The sequence below is a fragment of the Penicillium arizonense genome, assembly GCF_001773325.1.
Source record: "Penicillium arizonense strain CBS 141311 chromosome Unknown PENARI_contig011, whole genome shotgun sequence".
Taxonomy (NCBI): Eukaryota; Fungi; Ascomycota; class Eurotiomycetes; order Eurotiales; family Aspergillaceae; genus Penicillium; species Penicillium arizonense.
The window spans coordinates 877,143-888,337 of NW_019173288.1; the positions used below are offsets into that span (position 1 = coordinate 877,143).

Sequence of the window (11,195 nt, forward strand, 5' to 3'; positions counted from 1 at the left end):
ATAGTATCAAAACTGGGTCTTTGGTACAGTTGTGGATATTCTCCCGTGCCTGCTGTCATGGTAAAGTTAATGCCAAGACACCAAGGATGCCATATTGTTAGAATTACAGTACCAGGGACAGGGATTTGGGCGCATGCTGCGCATGCTGCAAGATGTTTGGTCGCCTTGGAGACGATCAACACAACGGTTGTCGAGAAAGTGACAGGGAATGATCAGAAATCAAGTTTCCTTAAGTGCTCGTAAATTAGGCAGACAGAAATGAGGAAAGAAATTCGAATTCCAACAGATAGAGGCAAAGCTCATGACAGATACTCAGGAAGAGGCAAAACAAAAGACAACTAGGAACAAGTGATCTGTTGACTTTGAATTAGCAAAGACTATGGGGTTGGCGGGGACTAAGCTCGATTTAATGAGGTCTTGGCGATGTGTAATCCCCGTTCGTTCCTCGTACAGTGGAGACGCAAAAGTCTGGCATACCCACCAGACCGCCCTTATTACCGCCTATAACGATCGCTTTCACATGCCAAAACACACCCTTTAAAAGCTGATTTAAGAGTCGAATAATGATTTTCTGATAGTTTATCTACTGAAGTACCTACCATACGCGATTTAAATGTCTTTGCGCGAAGTATAATCCATTCTGGATTGAATTTTGTATGGTGCAGAACCTGTGGTCAGAACGGGCGGTAAGCATGCCAGACTTTTGCGACGCCACTGTATTCTCCTGAGCAAACCAATCTCCCTTCGAAGTCTGTTACGTACAAAGTGCGGGTCAAGATACATATAGGGAAAAAAAGAACCGGAAGAAGCTTAATTATATAGCGCCTGCTAGGTCCGCTAATTAAGTCTGTAGATCTTCGTTTTAACCGCAACATGTATCGTGGAAAAGCCGAAACCGGGAAATGGAAATGATAGGGCTATGTTAGGGAAAATATCGATAACGGCTTGACCTATGCCATGAGCGATAGCCAACGATAGCTTTGACGGTGGATATTGTTGGGTCCCGGCCGCGTAAGACACCCGATGTGGAGTATGGATTGACATATTGCATTTCAAGTCACAGTTTACCACGCTGCAATTGTGGCCACCCGTTTAAATGGGATATTCGTCTCCACAGATGTATTGTAATTCAGGGGTGGATGTCGGGAGGAAACCAATTGGGTTTACTCCGTACTGCAATTGGTATAAAATCACCCAAATATCGCAGGATCCCGCAAGAGCATGCATGCCACTAACCATCCACCTGCATGGGGCTTATTTTCCTTTTCGAGGCGCTCCGGAGGCTTACGCGGAGACAACGGCATCGGAATCAAAAGAGACAAACGGGCCGTCGAGGTGGACACGGCTCCACTGGTTTGGCTTCGAGGCGCTCGGCCTCGCCATGAACCCGCTCTTCCGCCCACAGTGGAGACAGTCCAGAGTCCAAATTTGGGGCTCTGACAAGTAGTAGGGATTGACTATCACGTAAGCAGTAGGCTATGACGACCTAGAGGGATGCGCACGATGCTCTCAGTGTGGATGCCGTGAAGATCTTGGTGTGGTAGTGCGTGATAATCGAATCCTTCGCGTTTGGTCTATTGTGGTGGCTGAAATGACCGTCTCAGTAGGGCAAGCTCCAGCGATCGAGCGGGGAAACTGTAGAGTTAGTACTTGGTTATTGCAGGAATAATTGAGCCGAAGCCCCTCCTGCTCCAGGCTGTTGTGTGTTTCCCCCTCATTCTCCTTACTCAAGAATCGATTACAATGGATATCCAACCCCTTCAGAGCCTTTTGGCGGAAGCCAAGACCTCACTTGAAGCGTATCAGTTGACCCAGGCCGACACATTCCGCATTGAAGCACAGGAAAAGGCTGCGCAACTAGCGCGCGCGCTGGAACGACCCAAAGATGCAATCCTCAAGCTATCATTTTCTGTAAGCATAGATGAACCACTAAAAAAGATCATTTGACCATGTTGGTAATAAATGAATTGGAAAGCCCGTTATTCTCATGGCTGTCATGACGGCCCATGATATGGATGTATTCCCTGTGCTAGCTCAGGCGACCTTGCCAGTGCCTCTGGCCGAATTGGCGGCAGCAAAGCCGGCAGATCCTCTTCTCGTCGGTGAGTGACTGCTAGAAAATTGGAAAGATGTCAGGTCTAAGTTCTTCCAGAGCGCATTATGCGAGTCCTGGTCGCCAATGGCTTCGTAGAAGAACCCGCTCCCAGCGAATACCTGCCCACCGAGTTATGCAAAGAAATGACACAGCGTACATCGATTGGAGTTGTGGGATCACTGTAAGCTTCTCCAAAGTCATGAAAACACCAGAAGCTTAACATACTGATATAAACAGCTTCCATGAGTTCCTGCCCTCGGTCCAGAAAGTCCCCGAATATCTCCAATCCACCAACTATCGCAACCCAGATGATCCCTTGTTCGCCCCTCTTCAATACACGCACAATATAAAGATAGACGGATTCACCTGGCTTTGCCAGAATCCTGAAGCTTTGACTCGATTCAATAGCTTCATGGAAGGACAGCGGGCTGACCGTCCACACTGGGGTGACTGGTTCCCTGTTCACGAACAGCTTCTCGATCACCCTGACGTGACTGCTGAGGCACCACTTCTAGTAGATCTTGGTGCTGGTCGTGGGCACGACTTGATTGGATTTAGGAAGAGATTCCCGGATGCTCCGGGTAAGCTGGTACTGGAGGATCTATCGTCTGTTATTGATGAAGTACGCGGTGCGCAAGATCTAGAGACGGCTTCTATTGAGACAGTTGCACATGATTTCTTTGCTGAGATTCAGCCGGTTCAAGGTGGGATTTTATAAATTTATATGCATTTGGATGATGCTAACGAATATATGTTAATACGCAGGGGCGCGCGCATACTATTTCAAGAATGTGTTGCATGACTGGTCTGACGAGAAAGCGACCATCATATTTAATCACCTGAAGCCGGCTATGAAGCGCGGTTTCTCGAAGGTTATCATGGAAGAGTATATTCTTCCTGACCAGAATGCTCGCTCGCTTCCTTGTATGACAGATATCGCTGTGATGGTATTCTGCTCGGGATTGGAGAGAACTCGTCAGCGCTGGAGTAATCTGCTAACATCCGTGGGTCTCCGAGTCTTAAAATTCTGGGTGTGCGAAGGCGATGGATTAGGAATTGTGGAAGCCGAATTGGCAGAGAGCTCTTGAATAGAGCCATGACTCTTGAAAAGAAAGCCAAAACCAGTCTCCCGCTCAAATGATTAAATAATAATCTTGATGTGTGGCTTCTGAATTATGTGTCTGGGAATAGTTAGTATAGATTTAGATATGCAGGCAACGGAATTTATATCTATACAGAGGGCCAAGAAATCATGTGATCCCCAATGGGGAAACACCAACACTATTATAACTATGGCCAGTACATATGAGCGTTTAGTCAAATCTAACGTAACTAGACTGCGGCAAAATCCTCAATATCCATGGATATCGACATATCCTCTCCGCAAATTGCGGATATAGTATGTCACCCAATATCCGCAATCCTTAATTCTGTGGATATACCATGGGGTGGCCATGAGTCTGTTGACACTCGGTCGGACCCACCCCCAACCAAAAAAGCGCGTCTTTTTCGACGCTTCATAATTCCACCAATATGAGAGCTTCTTGAACCGTTATTAGTGGAAATCGACGTAAAAACTACGAGCTTCACCTTATACTCGATCTACTATTATGAGCGCTCTAGCTAGTGAGATATCGCCGGAACTTTATTGTGAGAGCGCGTAACCTTGCTCACCTCCTCCTAGGCCTTTTCCTCGGCAGCTAAACAGGGTATCTTAAACTCTTCTTCGCCAACGCTTATCTTATACCACTTAAGGTTTAGCCGGCCTAGATCGGAGAGATTGTAGTTAGATTAAAAGCGCGTTCAAAAGATGCCACGGGCTAAAAGGGCTTTCACATAAGCGTGATAGAGTTTACTAGCAGTCGGAACGGTACGAGGGTCTCTAACGTACTTAGTCATACTAATAAGGGCAAAGGTACATAGGCTATCTAGAGAGCGGGTTAGAAATAAGCTCTGCACGTTAGTTGCTAGTATTTGCTCGGAATAGCACCTTGAAACGTGGTCGTCTCGCTCTGCTTCGTTAGAACCGGATAGGCCTCTGAGCCTATCTTCTAACATACCTATTGTATCTAGTTTGAGGGTTTTATGACGGTAATTGAGAGCCCACGCTTCTTAAGAAGGTTGCAAAGTCGGATGGCCGCTAACGAGTTTCCCCCTAACCGTGTAAATGATAAGTCCCTATCTATCTCGTCTAATGCAACGTGTAGGCACTAAGAAAAGGCTAGACACAACGCATTATAAGGTGTGGTATTGTCTTTCTTAAGTAGAGAGGCTTCGTTATCATAGGCCGCTTTCTCTTCCAACTAAGCCTCGAGAGCTCGTCGATCCATCTTACTATTGACGTTAAGAGGGAAGCTGTCTATGGCGAAAATCTTATTAGGGACAATAAACGAATCGAAGCGTTTCTACATAACTTCGCGTAGCTCGTGCACGTCCACTGTGGCCGGCTGAACGCAGCCCACGAGATTGTCTCGCCATTTAAATACCACCGCCAACCTAACCGGAGTAAAAGCCCGGAGCGCCGGTTCGACCTTAGTTTCGAGATTGATCAAGAAGCCACGGTTCTTAACGAGGGAGTCTACCCGTCCCGCCTAGACAAGTTCCCCGGTTTTGGTTCTCCGTGCGAGATCACCGGTTCTGTAGAAGCGCTCACCATTCCATTCAATAAAATTGGTCGCCTTCAGCGTGGGATTATCCAAATACCCTGCAGCTAGGCCGGGGCCCGCAATCAGGACCTCGCCATGATCGCGTTCTTGCAGGTTCTCATCCACCAGGATAACTCTCACGCCCGGGATAAGATCACCAAAGGGCACTTCCTTATCGGGGTCGAGTTCTCCGAAATTGATCAGGCATGTTGTCTCCGAAGGACCATATATGGTGTAGACCTTCTTATCCGCACGGATCCACTGGCGGACAACCTCCAGGCTCGGTGCCTCGGCGCCTAGAAAGATGAAGCGTACACGATCGTAGGGTTCCGAGGGGTCCAACGTAGCTAACAGACGGAGTCAAGTTCAACAGGTCGCAGGGGGCGGCGACCTCCGGAAAATTGGACGACGAGGCCATTACCAGGGTACCACCTTTGGATAAGTCATCCAGACGACTCCCGCACACCCGTCGAAAGCAATGGAGAAAGCCAATAAGCACCGATCTCCCTCCTCTGCGGCTGCTTCTAGCTCCTTGCTGTGCTCCACCATTGAGACTGCGTATATCGCTCTATGATACACCATCACGCCTTTCGGTTTGCCCGTCGTACCTGAAGTGAAAATGATGCAGGCGAGATCGTTGTCACGCAATTGGCGTCGCCGCGTGTCTAATTAGGCACATAAGTCATTGATGTGCACTAACAATGTACGCAGCCAGTCCTTTTGGAAGTTCACCGTGATGATGCGTAATTGAAGACTAGGACACTGTGGTGTCGATCAAATGGTCGCAAAGCTGGTGGTCCTCGATTGTTCTATCGGACTCCTAGCAGAGTTAATTTGTCTTCTAGGAGGGAACTAAGGGTGAAGTGCCTAACTCACCGAAAGAATGGTGTCGATTTCACGTTAAAGACGTCGTCTCTTAACTGGTCGACATAGATCAGTCAAGTTTCGACTGGACTTAGTTGCATTTGGCATTATGGCAAGCCAGATAGAAGATAGAGAATGACGCAAGAACACAAATAATTTGGCTTCCTCCCGATTAGTCCTTGTGGTTGCAATGGCCACGACCGGATGGATGTCTTCGGAAGAACAAACCTTTCAAAATATTGACTGGCAGTCAAGCCGACGCGATTTAAAAGGAGCTTCTTGCTATGATTTTTTAGCCCCCAGCCTGGGCTGTTGATCCCAATATAAAGTCACTAAAAAATCGGAGTTTTCAGTCCAGTGGATTACCTCAAATGTTGGGTCAGCGTTGTCCGCGTGTCAATCCAGATCCATGTTCAGATGGACCCACGGCCCAGCAAGATCAGCCCCTTGGTGTCGGATCCGACCACCCTTTCACGGCCCGAGGCCATTATTGTCGTGATATAAGGCTGGTGCAGGTCAGGAACTAAGCCGCATCATCGGAAATAATTCCTCCACGATGTATACGAAGAGCCAAGTTGATTTCGAATCAACTTGGACTTCATGTTGTATATTCAGAAGTAATGGATAATCAATCATTCCTCTGAACTACAACAGCCACTACCGCCGTGGATCTCCCAAAGCGACGATTACTCAAGACCTGATACTGTATACGTGCTCAGAGAAATTAATTCTAGATAGGCAGCAGCTAGGTTTCCTAAAAGATTTAACGACCGAGAGAGAAAGCCAGACGGCCCTGGAAGAAAACGAGGCTTCAAGAGCAACAGAAGTCGACATTGCACCTATCAGCGACGACGATGGCCCGACCGAAAATTTTCGACCGAGGTCTTGCAATGGAGGAGGCGGATCCAGTAGAAAGCGTAGCTGCAGAGATGCAACCACCCTTTGATAGAAGTCACAATACAGAAATGACGGGGATGGCCGAAGAAGAAGGCGACGACGGGCATCTGCTCCCACCTCCGATCACAAATCTCGATGATAGACCTCACTGAAGATCATCCGGTAGGATAACAGTACCTTCAGGACGACTGCAAAGCTACGAACTGTACTAGATATTTTATTCGATTTTATACTAGAGCCATACCTTGGGGTGTTTCCAAGGATACAGTATTATTTTATACTCGCTGGCATGCTACTATTTTGGGCCTAGTGCGGGTTGTGCGGGTACCGCTTTGGGTCGTGGTTCGGGTTTCCGTGGACGGGTTGGGGGAGGGGTCTACCTGTAGGAGTGGCTGCTTAACAGGCGGCCACTCTACTAAGCAGTGGAGAGGTGAGCTACTGCGACTATAAGCACCTGTCTCTTTTCTTATAGATTAAGAGGAATGATCACACTTGTCCCTCAACTCAGGACTTCAACTTCGGCGAGAGTCGGGGTAAATGAGATCATCCATCCATCCATTGATCCATTCATACTGTAGGACCAGGACGTTAACGATACCATACCCGTGTAGTCTGGGGCCCACTGGCTTTTGGCCGGCTTAACATCTAGCCTCACCACTTGTTTGCCTGATTTCTTCCCTGATTGTTCAAAGCATTATTAGAGAGGAAAATGTGCACACCGCTAGTGATCTTCAGATTCTTGAATATCTAGCTACTCATAGCCACTTCCAGCTGAGCCTCGCTAGAAGTGTTGCGGAAATTCTGACTACATCTAGGCACGATCGTCGAGCTTCAGCCAGCCACAAGGTTGTGGGGATGTGAGGGGCAAATGAAACTGTTAGAATTTGTGCTGGCGACTCTATTCGACGATACCATATCGATCATCGATAACTACAATGCCATGTAAAATAGAAATTGGAAATACGTCCGTTCGCGACCCCATAAGTAGTCACAAAGGATGTGGGCCGAGTACGGGAATTGATGGCCGAAAAGAGAATTAAGTATCCGCCCGCTTGACTCCCACGTCGCTCGCTCTTTCGCGATAGTCTTACAAAGATTAGTCCTGTGGTTGTTGTAAGTCGTGGTCAAGACGCCGTAAGTGGTATACTCAACCTGGTTTATATCCTTCCTTTGATGCCACAAAGATTGTCATCGCTTGGTAGATATTCTCCAAACTTAACAGCCCAAGGCCGGCTATTACTAGGATCATATCATCCTCCTGTAAGTATAGACACGGGCAAGTAATTTACATATTGCCATTGATAGGTGAGATCATGTCTAAACTTTGCTTCATCGAGCGCTGTTTTGTGTTTGAAGGCCATTATGGGGGTCAAAAAGATTGGTGGAACTTCCATCAAAGAAATAAATCATTGATTGATCTCATCATTGACTTCCGACCACCGAGCCTCCCGTTGCGATTGCTATTGAAACATAAAAAACAGCAATTATAGCCCTCAGACAAATAAGACCTATCACCAAATTGATAATAATAATAGAAAAATATTTTCGGCCATTATTGACAGCACTGCTTTGTGGAGATACTTCAAATGCAGCTGCTATTGAACCTATTTGTTATTTAGTTCGAGTCTCAGCTCCCTAGCAATCACGCGTTATTAATGTCGCACGACTCACTTTGCAGTCCAAGTCCTATTCCAATGATATAAGTCAAAATGAGTATGAAGGTTATCCACCATGTTATTATCATCATAAAGGTATCTACTTATAGTGAGTCGTGGTGCAAGATGTTGAAAACCAGGAGAGCGCGTCCTCACCGGGACGTAGCAGCACCACGCTGGACGAATTGATACCACACTTGTTTAGTGGCAATGCCTCGTGCGTAACCAAATCGTGATGGGACTCATTATGAGAAATCTTTGCATACATAATCCTTGTCCGAAAGTGTGTTGAGCGCGGAAACACAGGATAATAATGCATTTTTCAGTTGTGTAGATTACTTTCGTGCGAAAGAAGAGTGGGTAAGGAGAAGAGTTTTCAACCGACCTGGCTGGCCTGATTAATAAATGGGGATTTTACCTATTTAACGATGTGGTCGATCATAATAGATAATACTTTCATCCGAGACTTGTAATTACAGAGGTGCCGATTAGAACTCTATTTGTCTTCTTGCTTCCAATACGTAGGGTACTTGAGGTGACGTGTCGTTAGTAGATGTAGCGGTAAGGGTGGGCTTTCCTTTTCGGATAAAGCAAGAGGGATCTAGTTACATTCAAAATTGTTTGGTTATTTCTATTGAGCTCACAATCTGACTCCATTCTCCATCCAGTCAGCCACTCTTCTTGTAGGGTACGCAGCCATGCCTGACAACTCAGATAGCAAGCCAAGGCCCCGTTCAATGGCTTGAGTCCTTCTGGTTGTCTGCTGTATCTTTGCAGAAAATTATGGATTATTTTATTGGTGACCTCGCGCGGTCAAGAGGGATAAGGAATATATAGTCCAAGTTGGCCGTAACGGCTCACCTGTCGCTGAGGTCTTATACGGAAAAGCATTATACCGTACCCGTCAGATATATGAAGGGAATATGGAAGAACGAAATCCAGTCTTAATTGCGTGAGACAAGATGAGCTACCTGCAAAGGCGAGCAACTGACTCCCGTGAGGCAATTGCAGGATGGAAGAAACCCCTCAGTAAGCTCGATGTTGCTTCGCGTCCATCACATGAGGCAACCCCAATAAAATTACTCCCTAGGAGACTCTCACTGACTCATTTACGAGCGATACATCCGTAGCCATCAACATCTGTGAAGAATATTCACTCACATGATGATAGAGTTGTATCTAGGTAATGCAAATTATGGATCATTATGTTCTGCCAGTCTCACAAAACTCAACTTTTTCTTTTTCTTTTTCTTTTTTTGCATCTTGTAAAGTTCGATTATCCCACTAGTGTGTTGGATTCCAAAAGTTCTCATGCGTTCTTCATTCCTTCTTTTGCTCCAGTAATATGATAAATGATATCATCTGGGGACCAAGACAAAACCCCGTTGATTACTCAACGATTCCTCACCTTCCTCACTTAGTGAAAGGTGCGAATAGTGCGCGCTAAGTCCGATAAGTATATGGACATATCAAGCTTTTGGTCATTTCAAATGGCTACTTGCTAGGGCCCCGGTGCGGTTAATAGCAGCCTGGAGTGCGCCATTAATTCCAAACTGTGTACCAAGGCCTTCAATTCGATGAGTTGAATTAATATTTTTAACAAGGGTGATCTGCCAGCATGTGGCACCGCCCTGTCGAGAGGTAATGGTGGAGGCGGCAAGGAAGTATTCCCAAATCTGTAAATTATTAATTCAAAGTCAAGAAGGAACAGAGAGAACAGGGAAGACCAACGCGGAACCACCTCGCTCCATATTTGGCTTCGACTTTCTCACGATTACCGAGCCAGTTACGATACCAGCGCCAAAGAGTGGCAGAGTAATGAACACCGATGTTATCAATGCTCTTGATTTCAAAGCCAGCAGCTTCCAGATGACCAACCACAAAACCCAAAGGTGTGCTGGCATCAGCACCAGGGAAAATATATTTATGCATGAAAAGGCCCCAAATAAGATCTTCGTACTGCCAGGGCTTGCGGAGACCGGCAATTTGGAGGAAGAACACCCCATCATCCTCAAGCATATCGTATACCTGGCCTAAAAATGATGAAAAGTGGCGGACACCGACGTGCTCTGCCATCTCAAGGCATGTGATTTTCTGATAGCCTTTGCCACCACTAGCACGTGGGGAATCACGGTAGTCAGAGCAAAAGATTTGGCTTTGCGACTTGTCAATTCCAGCTTCGCTTAGCCTCTTGTTTCCCCAAAGAGTCTGGTTGCGACCAAGTGTGATGCCTGTGACTCTGGCGCCGTAGTGGACCGAAGCATACTTCGCCAGTGTACCCCATCCGCAGCCTAGGTCGAGGACTTCGTCTCCTTTTTGGAGGTTGATCTTCTCACAGACTATGGCCAATTTATTATCCTGAAGTTTCTCCAGCGTTTCCTCGGTATGAATGTCGCTGACAATTCCTGAGGTATAAATCATACGCGGGCCCAAAAACCATGAGTAAAAGTCATCCCCACGGTCATAGTGACCACGTACTTGCTCTTCATCTAAGTATTAAAATTTGAGTATCGGTACCATAAACAGATCCAAATCTCAGCCTTACCTTGAGAGCGATTGTGTATTAGTAGCTGCGGGATAAAGCTCACGAGGAAGTGCTTGAAAAGACCCATTGTGAATTTGAAATTTGCCCAATCATGACGGTATTCGAGGCATTCCAAGGCATCATCTTTGAAGGAGACATCGCCATTGAAATATTTTTCGTAGAATGTTTCCATAGGGATCTTGTGTTTGCCACGATATGTGGCCCGGTCCAACTCGTCGTGGAACTCCAGGTAATACTCAACAGGACGACCTGCGTACTTGACCTTTTCATTCTTGCGTGGAGAGAGTGACGAGGAAACGGACCAAAAAAGCATTATCACGGGAATAGTTGTGAAGAGGGCAATAAATAAGGTCAAATATAGTCCTCCTTCTCCTAGCTGACGCGCAAGATACCAGGGTACCGAAGCAATGAAGAATACCATTAAGCCGTTAGAGAAACTGTCACTTCCGGGTGAATCGGCTGGGACAGGAGCATTCTTGATGGCGGAATACTAT

The 11,195-nt window shown here is 46.5% G+C and overlaps 3 protein-coding genes across 3 annotated transcripts; 1 reads left to right on the plus strand and 2 right to left on the minus strand.

Moving 5' to 3' along the window:
* Positions 1 to 1,743: 1,743 nt before the first annotated feature.
* Positions 1,744 to 3,183, plus strand: PENARI_c011G04588 (uncharacterized protein; the record flags this gene model as incomplete). The annotated part of the gene is made up of 5 exons (XM_022632576.1): positions 1,744 to 1,911; positions 1,976 to 2,102; positions 2,153 to 2,276; positions 2,333 to 2,799; positions 2,861 to 3,183. The coding sequence occupies 5 exons, from the start codon at positions 1,744 to 1,746 to the stop codon at positions 3,181 to 3,183; spliced, it is 1,209 nt and encodes a 402-aa protein (XP_022487577.1).
* Positions 3,184 to 4,686: 1,503 nt separating this feature from the next.
* On the minus strand, positions 4,687 to 5,289 carry PENARI_c011G04902 (uncharacterized protein; the record flags this gene model as incomplete). The annotated part of the gene is made up of 3 exons (XM_022632586.1): positions 4,687 to 5,036; positions 5,093 to 5,172; positions 5,240 to 5,289. The coding sequence occupies 3 exons, from the start codon at positions 5,287 to 5,289 to the stop codon at positions 4,687 to 4,689; spliced, it is 480 nt and encodes a 159-aa protein (XP_022487568.1).
* Positions 5,290 to 9,637: 4,348 nt separating this feature from the next.
* Positions 9,638 to 11,176, minus strand: PENARI_c011G10878 (uncharacterized protein; the record flags this gene model as incomplete). The annotated part of the gene is made up of 3 exons (XM_022632734.1): positions 9,638 to 9,832; positions 9,888 to 10,645; positions 10,702 to 11,176. Coding segments are annotated over 3 exons (1,428 nt in total), but the record flags the coding sequence as incomplete, so codon positions are not given.
* Between the last annotated feature and the right edge of the window lie 19 nt (positions 11,177 to 11,195).